The 12116-nt window shown below is 49.9% G+C and overlaps 1 protein-coding gene across 2 annotated transcripts in view; it reads right to left on the minus strand.

Annotated features, from left to right (window-relative positions):
- CRTC3 (CREB regulated transcription coactivator 3) overlaps positions 1-12116 on the minus strand; it is an 85577-nt gene continuing 73461 nt past the window's right edge. Inside the window, exons 10-14 of one of the 2 annotated variants that reach the window (XM_008687796.2) lie at positions 9896-10194; positions 5287-5487; positions 5118-5198; positions 3750-3852; positions 1-3446 (exon numbers count right to left, since the gene is read on the minus strand). In XM_008687796.2, coding sequence (XP_008686018.1) covers positions 3241-3446; positions 3750-3852; positions 5118-5198; positions 5287-5487; positions 9896-10194 — 890 coding nt within the window. In that variant the 3' untranslated portion in view covers positions 1-3240. Of the gene's footprint in view, positions 3450-3749; positions 3853-5117; positions 5199-5286; positions 5488-9895; positions 10195-12116 lie in introns of both variants that reach the window. The other variant, XM_008687795.2, reaches the window with a different exon arrangement.

The raw sequence follows: 12116 nt of genomic DNA on the forward strand, positions 1-12116 counted from the left end.
CAACCTTATTGTGCTGCTTTTAATTACGAAAGATGTAAAACGACGTATTATAAAACTTGGAAGCTACTTTATACAAATTCCAATCTTTAAATATTTTTTAACAAGGGACCAGGGAGTTAGGACACTGGCAGGAAGTCTGATTAGTGGCTGTGATGGCCCCACCACGAAGGGATGGAACCACCCGTGCATAACAGAGCCAACGAGAGTGAGAGTCGAAACGTCTTCAGCTACGCAGATGGGCTGGAATACACAAGCCTTCAGCTCGGCTAATACACAGTAGACTCAGGAGAAATGAAGCAGGACAGAGGAGAATTTATGGTGGTCTTGACGTGATCAGAAAAATTTTCTCCTAACACTGTGTGTCCTAAAAACCACAACCGTACAGAAAGAAAAAATAGAACACAGATAGGTTTTTAGTTCTATACTGTTTAACTGCTAGTAAATGAGAGTAGTACAGCCGTCGCTTTCTTGTAACAAGACTAAATATTGGAAGATCGTTTATTCTGATGCATCTAGCCGCTTCAGATGCCGAGGACCACGCCTGGTTACCCTTGCAGCAGCAAGGGTAGACTTCCCCGCTGAAGGTCAGAGGGACACCTGCCCGTGGGTGTCCTTGTCGCCATGTAAGCAAAGTGGGTTGGATAATGCCCAAAACCTTTTCACAGGAAAAGACTGGACTGGTGGACCGAAGGACAAATTTAATTCAGTGCTAAACCTTATTGTCATCATTATATTTCCCCGGGACAAGTCACTGTTCCTGGGAGCCTCCATTTCCACGAGTCACCGGGAGAATGCTCCGGGGGCAGGGTACTTCATTGCATAGGTGCCAGGCCTCCTGCTGTAAGCAGGACTGCTGTGCAGACAGAGCTGGCGCCCCCCACACTGCTGAATCCACCCCCCCGCCCCCCGCCAAGGGTAAGGCACTGGCGCAAAGAGTGGCTTATGCTGGGACTTCCACTTAAAAAAACAAACACCAAACTCCTACCATCAGCACCATCCCGTCTGAAAGGCCAGGTCAGATTTGGGCCTCCGACACAGGAAAGGCAGCACAGAGCTAGCTGGCTTCTTTCGGCACACCGGGGAGCTGGGTACCACAAGGAAAGGGCTTGTCACACCCCCCTCCTGAGATCCTCAGGATAAAGGGATCTGAAAATTTCACTGGGACTGCGGCTTAGAGCTCAGGCGAGGACCCTGGCTGGATTTCCCAATTCAACAGCAGAGATTCGGGGCTCCTGGGAGGCTGAGGCCTTGGGCCCTACAGAGGAAGCTGCAGTGGTGAGCCATCGGGGTTCTTTGAGAGACTGGAGGTAAGGTGATCCCTCTGGAGACAGGAATGGGATGAGGCCAGGATCCCGTTCCAGACTCTTCTTGCCATGGGGCGCTGACGTGTCCCATTCAGACTTGTGCGGTACAGCCTTGCTGCTTTGGGTGGGGGCAGTCTAGCAACCTTCTGCCACACTCCTGGCATCTCCTGGAAGGGCAGTGCTGTCCGGGCAAAAGTTCCAGCATCCTTCATCTCTCCTTCTGCGCTCCTGTCCTCCCCGTCCCGTCTTCCCGTGCCCACATCCTGCCCCACGGCCCAGACCCCTCCCCAGAGGTGCTCTTCGACCCCCCCACCCAATCGGGTGTCTGGTCAGGGGCTAAGTCCGAGGAGGCAAGAATGCTGGAAACGCAGTCATAGTTTTTTTTACACTAAGGTACTAATGACTAATGATGGCTTCATGAATTAGGCCTTCATTTTACTGGAGACTTTTTCTTCAACCTCAAAGAAGGAATCTCTTTTAAAAGCAATTTAGAGCAAAACATGGATCTGAAAGGGACCTTTTGAGGTGGGGGCTTGGCTGGGATCCCCGAGGCCTCAGTGTGCCCAGCCATTCTGGATGCACTCAAAAGACAGTTCCCAGCCGCCTGCTCTGGGGCATACCCTCGAGGAGAACGGGGTGGGGGGGGTTCCGGGCTCACCGTGGATTTGGTCACCTAGTGTTAGAAGCATATTAAAGTGCATGCTTAGCTTAACCACAGGCACAGGTGTTAGAAAAGCTAAAGCTCTGAGATTTGGCAAGGAATGGGGCTACAGATTAGACTGCCTTGTAGCCAGGCAGATTCGTTCATTTCTCCGTTTGTTCATTCACGCGTTCAGGGTGCAGTTAGCAGCACCTACCCAGTGCCAGCACTTGCTAGGTACTCAGGGTTTGGTAACGAGTAAGGCACAGTCCCTGCGTTCAAGGAGCTTATGGTCTAGCGGGGTTCCACAACACTCCCATTCCACCGAGAAACGGCTTCCCCCCGCTGCGGCTCGGCTGCTGGAGGGTCTGACTCGGCCCTCCAGCATCCCTGCAGCCGGGCTGTGGAGGGGGAGGCCTACGCTTGTCTGGAGCTTGTCTGGAAGACATCGTGGGTCTGTGAGATCCCTATGGCCTTCCTCTCTTTCCGCCCCTGCCATCGAGAGGAAGCCCTTTTCTCTTCAGTCTCATCCATCACTGGGGGATTTTTTTTTTTTTCAGTGACTGAATAAAACAGTCCTCCTTTTCCCCTTGTCCACAGGAAAAGGCGTCCTGCAGCAGCAGAAAGGAGATTACATATTTGGAGAAAACAAATGAGCATTCAGTTTGCTTAACTGAATCTGTTCTTGAAATCGTGGTAAAAATTCTTCATATTGGAATTAAGGCATCTGGGTGATCTGGGTGATCCTGGCTGTCCGCCGTGCCCTGGCACGTGGGGTCACTGGCGGATGGCTGCCAAGCTGGGACGGTGACAGTGGGGAAGGCATCGTGGTGCTGTGGTACCGTTGCTCGCAGCTGAGCCAACTCCCGAAGGCCTGCGGCCCTCACTGTCTCGCAGGCCAGGCCCTCTCTTCAGTGTTGACTAAGGTCAGTGGTTCTGAACGCTGCACAACGCGACTGCGGCCCGCTCCACGGTTCTTTTACACATCGACGGACTAGACGGCCCACAGAAGGATGCACTGGTCACGGTGACGACCGAGTCATCGGCAGCTACGGAGCAGCCCGCCTGCGGCAGCATCCCCCCGGCCGCAGGCCTGAGAGGCAGCGCGCGGCTCTGTGGTCTAGAGCGAGCCACGGGGTGTGAGACGGGGCCTCGTCAGAAAGCTGGGAGTCAGGGAATGGCTCCTTCCGTGTCAGAAGCCCGAGATCCCTCAAGCCCAGGGTGTAGCGGGCTCCACGCTCTGCCGTTCTCGTTCCGCTCCTCAGCAGTACATTCTCCTGGCCCGTTCCGTTCTGTTCACAGTCGGTCAGCTCGAAACGTCTCTTCCACAGAGGGGTCAAGCAGCCCCATGCTGGAGTCACTTAACATGTTGAGTCCGTCCAGGCTCAGGGGTTCAATCTGGAGCTCTTCTTCCAGTGGAAACGGAGTGTCCATGTTCAGGCTGATCTCGGGCATGCCCGCCAGCGCACTGCTGAGGTCTTTGAACAGGCTGGTACTCGAGTCTTCTGGAAGGAGCAGCAAGACGGAAAAACAGTGCAGGTTAGGGGGCACGTACAACAGATGCCACCCCCGCAAACGCCGTCCCTATCATCTTCCAGCCGGGACAGCGATGGCCTGCATCTCCCCCCAGCTCCCAGCATCCAGCCAGGATAGCAATTGCCTGCCTTCTGAAGAGCTAAAGTTGAGCTGGGGGACTTTCATTTTTTTGTTTTATATGATGTTGTTTAAACTATCTTATGACGGTATCTGTAAAAACACAGGAAATACAAACAGTATAGCAGAGCTGAGGGGTGGCCCACACTCACGTGTCAGGATGGTGTTGGGGAAACTCCCGCAGTTAGAATACAGGTTTGGTCTCAGATGAAACGAGTCCTGTGGTTCTCGGGGACCTTGCTGCACCAGGGGGACCTGGAAGCATCAGAGGTCACACTGTAAGAAATGATCTCTGCTTCTGAGGCGTGAAGAATGCAACATGCTCCCAGAGCAAAACCAGACATGCTGTCTTGGGATCCCACACAGAACACTCCTCTCAGGCAGGCAGGTGCTGAGGTGGAGGAGGGCTCCCCGAGGCCCACAGTGTGGGTGACTCGTCCCTGCTCACACACGGCCCAGCCCACGAAACCATCTGAGGAGACACCAAAAGTCACGGTCTCTGTGACCCCTCTGGTCTCACACACCCCTCCTTCCCAGCCACACCGAGGCCTCTGGAAATACCATCTGTGGGAACCCTTCCAAGGCTCCATCTGTAACCAAGGAAGTGAGATGGCCAAGGGGCTCTTTTCCCCTTTGGTTTCTAGAAAAATGAGGCAGGGAGACCCTTTCCTTCTTATGCTCAGAGGGAGGAAGCTCGGGCAGGCCCCTCTCCATGAGAAAGCCTCTGGGAGGATTGGTGAGAACTGGGGCCTATCTTAGGTGCCTTTCCAGAAGGTAATATTCCAAACTATTGTTTTAAATCTTTCAAAAATAGGCATTTCTATCATTTTTCAGGGAGATACTGACTCATCTACACTCAACAGGCTTCTCCAGAAAACGAGGAGGCAGGGACTGCTGGTTCATGCCAGGAGCCCTCACCATGGCCTACTCAGGAAACACCTGTCTCATTTTACTGTTGTAATTATTATTAAGATTTGTAAAATGCTCAAAACCCTTCCTTCTCTCCTTAATCCATCCTAGAGCCCAATCCATACTTAATGGACACTGTAAAATCTAGACATATTTTAAATGGTCCACTTTAGGGAGAATCTAAAAAGCAAAAGGGGCTGAATGGAAGTATCTTAGGGAGGAGCGTCTGGCCCCGCCTGGACCAAGCTCCCCTGGGAGGCAGCACTGCGCAGGCTGCGGCAGCAGGCCCGCGGGCCGAGCCCCTTGCGCCTCCGTCTCCTCTGCAGGATAGGCCAGTGGACCGCGCTGGTCCCTTCCCTCTGAGCATTCTATAATTCCAGAACTACCACTTGTTCAAGTAGTTCTTCTGCGGAGGCCTGACACCAAACAAGGCAGTCAGCACCAGCACTTCAGGGCTAGGGGAGACTGGGGGCTCCCTCAGCCGCTGAGCACATCTGGAATCTGGACAGTGGGGTACCCAGTCTGTTCGGTGTGGTGGGGTCTATGTCCTGAGCAGCCTGGACAGTGCAGGTCCTGCCCCGAGGAAGAGGCATGCCTGGAAGCTCGCTCACCTGTTGAGGAAAGGCTGGGCCTGGCCTCATGGACTGCTGGTCAAAGCTCACATCTGGGAAGAAGTTGGTCAAAGATGAACCCTTCAGGGAATAAGGAAGGGAACGTTTAGCTTGGAACTCGGGGCAAAATAAGTTCTCCCTTCTGACCGGTGTCCCTGCTAGGACGCACCTGGGCCGTGAGGAGCGGGAAGCCGGATGGAGGCAGGGATGAGGCGGCCTGGGGCTGCTGAGCAGGGGGCTCCTGGGCGTGGGGCTGCTGTAGGAGGGGCTGGGAGAGGTCCTGGGGGGCAGGGTAAGGGGGGGGTGGGGACACGTGAGCTTGAGCTTCTGTGGGCAGGAAGGAGAGCGGGCTTCGATCTGAGGACACCATCTGTAAAACAAAGTCACTAATTAGCTTCGACTGGAGTTTCTAAGTGGCAAATCCTTTAAGACTAGGAGATGTCACAGTGAAAGGAAAAGCCTGAGCCCTTCTTCCCCGGGGTACTCTGTGCTATGCTCCCCGAAGCCTACTTCTTACTTCTGCTCCTTCAAAGTGGTCTTAAATCTCACTTCCCCACCAAACATTTCCCATTCAACGACAGTTTGTCTTAAAAACAAAACAAAACAAAACACCCATCAATTTAACCAGTGTCCTCAGTGAAAATCATATTTGTTTTTTTTTAAAGCCATAACTTCTGGTTTAAGATGGAAGACTGAAGAAAAAAAAAAAGAACTTAGTTCTGCTGTCTCCTAAACCTTGACTAAAAACAACTAAAACATTAAACAACAGGAGACATTAATGAGCAACACTTTGAAAATAAATAAGACTAAAATGATAATAAACAGCACAAAGACAGAGTTCATGGGAGGGAAGAAAGTGGCAGAAGAATTTGGAAAACGAAAAGCGACAGACAAGCAGTGACTGGGTCAGCGGAGCCGAGAAAGACAAGAGGAGGCTGGCAGTGGGGACAAACCGAGAGGAACCGTACTTCCGTCACAGGATCCCTATGGGGCCTGTAGGACAGCAGGGAGCAGGGGTGAAGAGCCAGGAGGAGGCACGGTTAGGCTTCAGAGCCTTTGCTCGCGGGGAGACTGGGGGGCGGCACTCTGGAGAGAGCAGAGCTGAGGGTCCGTGGGCAGGGTGCAGGGGAGCCGCGTGGGTGAGGCGCTCTACTGGAAACAGAGTTCAACAGAGCTCACCACTGAATCTTGACGCCTCCACCTTTCTTTCCCAGCCTGACTCTCAGGAGGCTGGAATCTGGGTATGTGCCAGCGTCCTCTGGGGATCTGACCAGCCTGAGAGAAAGTCCTGCAACTCAGGGCACCAGAGGCTCCCCAGGGAAAGGGCAGAGCTGGATCGGTCTCCAGTGAAGACCATGCTCGACAAGCCCGCCTGTCTACAGCGTTTCTGTGTCCCGTTCTTAAAGATGCACGGAGCGCCAAAGATCACCAGACTGTGAGGAAAGCATCTGCGTGGAAATCGGAGGCCAAGGCAGACTTACAAAGAAAAGAAACTTGGAGAAGTCTGTGCAGGAAAAAGTAATGAAAAACAAAATGATCAGGTGCCTAGGTGGCTCAGCTGGTGAAGCATCTGCTTTCAGCTCAGGTCATGATCTCAGGGTCCTGGGATTGAGTCCTGCATCTGGCTCCTTGCTCAGGGGGAGCCTGCTTCTCCCTCTGCCTCTGCTTGTGGTCTCTCCTCTCTCGCTCACAAAAATAAATAAATAAATAATCTTTCTTAAAAAACCAAAATTACCATTATACTACTTAGGCTATAACAATCCTTATCTGTTAAAAATACATAATAAAATATTTGTGATGGTATCTATATATACGTATTTTTTCGAAGTAGGGATGTGAATGAAATAAGATTACAAAAATGTTGATAATTGTTGAGGCTGGATGACAGGTATAGAAGGATTCATTCCATTATATTCTCTACTTTTATGCAACTTGGAAAACTTCTGTTACAAAAAAAAAAAAGGAGAAACTAGAATGAAAATTACCCCTAAAAACCTCAGAGAGATGAAAAAATGATACCGCATCCATAGGATGAGTACAATGCTGTAAAAAGGAACACTCACGTGGAGGACAAAAGAGAATTCTTGGCAATTTGAGTGCAGAGATGAGAACTTGACATAACAGCAGAAAGATAAAGGTGAGAAGCTCTCCCAGACAGCCGGGTGAAAAGATGAGGAAAGAGTAGAGGAGAACGAAAAAATAGGGTGTGAGCGGGAAAGTACGTGTGGTCCAACATTCACACAATAGGAGTTCCAGAAGGAGCACAGAGAATCAAAGGGAAGAAACCGTCCAGGAAATAATTAAGGAAGACTTCCCAGAAATGAAGGATGACAGGAGTTTCCAGATTGAGGAAACCCACCAAATATCCAGACTCCTGTGATCCTGAAGTTTCAGAACTCTGGGGAACAAGAAGATGACCCCACAAGCCTCCAGAGGGAAAAGGACATTTTGTTCCAAGTATTAAGAATCGGAATGGCACTGGATTTCTCACTAGCAACTCCAGGAACTAAAAGGCAAAGAATTCAAAATTTTAAGAGAAAATGATTTCAGATTTGAATTCTGTCTCTGGCTGATTATGAGTTAAATGATGGGTAGAAGGAAGTCATGCTGAGTCATGCCAGGCCACAAACACTCTTTCTTGGAAATCTACTGGAGGGCTTTTTTTTTTCCTTTGTTGTTTTGTTTTAAAGATTCTATTTATTTATTTGAGAGAGAGAGAGAGAGAGCACATGGGCAGACGGAGAGGGAGAAGCAGACTCCCTGCTGAGCAGGGAGCCCAATGCCACATGGGGCTCAATTCCACAACCCTGAGATCATGACCTGAGCTGAAGTCAGACGCTTCACCGACTGAGCCGCCCAGGTGCCCATGGAGGGCTTCCTTCCAAATGTATTGAGAGGAGACCTACCCCACTCCAAGAGGTAGGGATGGGATAAGCAATACATACGGAGAAAACCAGACTAACGAAAAAGTAAGACATTTATTGACTCCCAGGAGAAAAATATTTTTCATTTTGTTATTTCATAGCATATTAAATGGTTCAACTCTGACTGAGCTATTATAACTGGGAAAACACTAAACACTGAATATTGCTCTCATCAAAATTATAACAAAGCACAGTGTGAATGAGGAGGAAACGTGTGTGGGGTGCGCAGGGTTTGGGGAGAAGTGAAAGAGAACCATATCCTAATCCTCCGTGGTAGGATGTCATCAGATAATACCTAATACTAAAAACCCAGAACAAAACAAGCATGAAATAACATGGTTATGCCAAAGAGATTAGCTAAAGTGGTTGGAAGAAGCCATCTCTAGGGAGCGAGAAATACGGTGGGTCAGGGAGGGGAAGACAATGTTATTTCATAACAAGCCCTTTAGTACCAACTTATTTTTTTTTTTTTGAAGATTTTATTTATTTATTCGACAGAGATAGAGACAGCCAGCGAGAGAGGGAACACAAGCAGGGGGAGTGGGAGAGGAAGAAGCAGGCTCACAGCGGAGGAGCCTGATGTGGGACTCGATCCCATAACGCTAGGATCACGCCCTGAGCCGAAGGCAGATGCTTAACCGCTGTGCCACCCAGGCGCCCCTTAGTACCAACTTATTAAACTGTGCATGGATAACACTGATTTTTTAAAAATCTTAATATTAAGCAAAAAAAAAAGGAAACATCTTGAAAAGGATGCTCTCTATGACTACAGCTCTCCTTAAAATGTAGCTAGAAAGCAAGAGTAATGTTTTTTACATTATATAAAATAATCTTGCAAAAGAAAATTAAAGGCAATCCAATAACATAAAAAGAACCATTAAAAAAACAATGATGAAATACCCTCTCACCCTCTCCCGAAAGGGGTTACTCATGTTGAGTGGCTACTAACTGGATCTGCGAACTCCTTCCGCTGTGTTCTGTCAGCTCTTGCTAAGTCATGACTCATTTGTGGTGAGGTGGGGAATAATGAAGTCACAATGTATCTAGGGAGGGACCGATAGGTTGAAAATATATTCATTGATGATTATGGTAAGAACCACCCTAAGAGCTCAGAATAAAAACAAAGTCAACAAGACAAAATATGATGTTTTGACATCTGAATTTCTGCAACAGGCTTGTGACTTCAAAATGTGCCTCTGAGTTCTTTCTTTTTAATTCTTGTTTTATTTTACTTTTTAATCTCTATGCCCAACACGGAGCTTGAACTCATGACCCCAAGATCAAGAGTCGCATGTTCTACCAACTGAGCCAGCCAGGTGCCCCAAAATGTGCCTTTTTCTGAACAGACTTCTTCAGGTCCTTTTATGGAGGACCCTGACCCTTATTACATATCTATCATTTCATGAGCAATAAAAGTACTGCTTCTCAAATCTGGAGTCATAATTAGGGAAGAGGTCTAATCCAATATCAAAGCTTCCGGAAGGTATTAAATGTCTTCTCTGGCTTTCCCCTGTGGCTTAAAATACTTATAGACTGACTCAGTTATTGATAACTTTCCACACCATTTTAAAACCCCAGCCTGGTCTCCGCTAGCCACCTTAGACATGTCTGGACCATGTTCTCTATGCCAACCCCCGACCCCGAGGTTTGTGAGTTAGTGACTACGGACTGTGTGTTCTTTGTGAAACAGCAATCAACACAACAAACGTGCCCTTAGGAAATGAGGAGGGCTTCCTGAGTTATTCACACTCGCTCCCTCCGATTGCACAGGAGGCCTCGGGGACTACACCTGCTGAGGGGGCCCAGTCCAGGCCCCACGTGCCTCGGCCTGTTGGACTGTGGGTTTGTTTTCACCTGCGCTGCAGGATACGGGTTCAGAGGGCTGGTGGCCGACAGCTGTCTGCTGAAACCCTGATGCGCTTCGGGGCCGGGAGAGAGCGTGAGCGGGCTGACGGGAGGCTGCCTCCGCCGGGAGGGGCCGCTCAGGGCTGTGGTGGAGAGAGACGGGTTGCTGAGGGAGAAGAGCCGGAGGGAAGGGTGAAGGGCAGAGGCGCTGGGGGCGGACGTCTGCGGGTGGCTGTTCAAGGAGGAGGACAGGGCGGTCTTATTGAGCGTGGCCTGGATGGAGGGGTTGCTCCGAGAGCTCTGGAGACCTACAAGACAACAATGCACACGTTACTTGCCGTAACTCCAGGCCAAATCTTTTGTTTTCCAAAGATTAAAGAAGACTTAACTTGCTCCTATCTGTATCTGATGATGACTCTGCGTGGGGGCAGCTCCTGGGCGGCTCCCCTCCTGCGCCTGTTACCGGAGGCACCAAGGGCAGGGAGGGGAAGCACTCGCACCCAGGGCTGCTGGCGGCAGGGTGGCAGTGAGTCTGACGCACGAGGATGCGTGTGCACGTGTGTGCACAGCTGCTGGGCCGCAGGACCAGGCGAGCAGAGGGCACGGCTCAGCCTCCACCTGGCGAAAAGACCCCAGGGCTGTGCACACATTCTGCTCAGAGCCCCCGAATGCCTCTGTCCCGGCACTGCGCCCGAATCCTCTGCTGCCTTCAGAGAACAACTGAGAGTCCCGGCTCGGGGGACCCTGTAAATACCCTGAATGCCCCAGAGAGTCATAGGAAGGGACACCCCCCCCCCCACCCCATGCCTCCTGGTTTCTGTTTTTCTGGCTCTCGAGAAATTGTTCATTACAGTCTATTCCAATTGAAGGAAAGTGACGGTTTTGCGGGTGCTCTGTTTTATTTGGGGGGAGGGGTCGTGAATGTTAGCACGAGCCGGAGTTTTGGAAAGGCATTTCCATGACACAGGGCGCTAGGGCACAAGCTCCGTGAGGCCAGGGACTGTGTCCTGTGTCCTGTCGCGCCTTGGCACGGGGCCTGGCACAGAGTGGCTTCGCTCCGTGACTTAATGATGCTTCTGTTATCTCAGGAGGCAGTGCCTGGGTTTCAAGCTCAGCCCGTCACGCTGGTACCAGCAGCCGGGGTGCGTACAACTGTGTGTTCCTTTATGTTCATAAAAATCTAAGTATTCGATAAAAGTTACTGTAACGGAGCAAGGACAAAATCCAGCATTTTTTGCTGGCAAATGATTTTTTTAAACACAGGAAAGATGTCTCTGATAAAACCCTATGCAGCTCTCCATGGTGCGACTCTCTATGGATCTCATTTGTTCAAGTCAGACTCAGAGCTAAAGATGTGAGCTTCGGTTAAGAAACAAAGCCACTCATTCAGAAGGAAAGCTCAAATATGTTTGTATGACTTTGTATACCATGCGTTTTAAGGAGTGCCTAGAAACTATAAAACCTTGATACAAATTCTGGACAAAATGATGCCTTTTTGAGGAAAAGAACACACAGCGATAAACACAGGATTTTCAGCTGAAGCAAAGTGTCAAAAGCCATCCTGGAGAATGGCGGCTTCCCCAAGACCCAAGGGAGCTAAGTGCCAATGCTGGGTTACTTGTGTGACCTTGGATGTCCTTGTTCACACAGAAATCACCAGGACACTCAGTACAGCAGCAGGATAATAAAATGACCTAAGTAAGTAGGTAGAAGTTATCTCTAAAATCAATTCTTCAAACTTAAAATTATGTGGGACAATGGCAGTACCACTGCAAGCTTTAGAGAACCTTCCAGATGACAGCTCTAAAGGGGACCTCTCTCATGTGAGTGGTGGATTCTGATTTGCGTGGACAACTCCTGTTGAATCCAGAGTGGAAACCAGCAGGCACTTCCCCCACCAACAGGCCATCACTGGGGACCCCTTCCCAAGGAAACAGTCTATACCACAGCTCTTCGGACCGGCACAGGCGGGGGCTGGACCGCAGCACTGGAAGTAAGAGATCAACACCTGCCTCAGACATCGACAAAAAAGTCTGTCGAGGTTCAAGTAAACGTAGTCATGTTTCCACATGGGGTCTGAGCTGCGGGTGCTCAAACTCGGTGCAGTAACACCCAGGTCACATTGTGGGCAGCATTTTCATACAGCCACATGCTGACCTTTAAGCGCTTCTGAAAATTTGAACCAATAATTTTAAACTGTGGTAGATTTCTTTTTAATATACGTATCTAT

The sequence above is a fragment of the Ursus maritimus genome, unplaced genomic scaffold (genome assembly GCF_017311325.1).
Source record: "Ursus maritimus isolate PB19 unplaced genomic scaffold, ASM1731132v1 scaffold_27, whole genome shotgun sequence".
NCBI classification, from domain to species: Eukaryota; Metazoa; Chordata; class Mammalia; order Carnivora; family Ursidae; genus Ursus; species Ursus maritimus.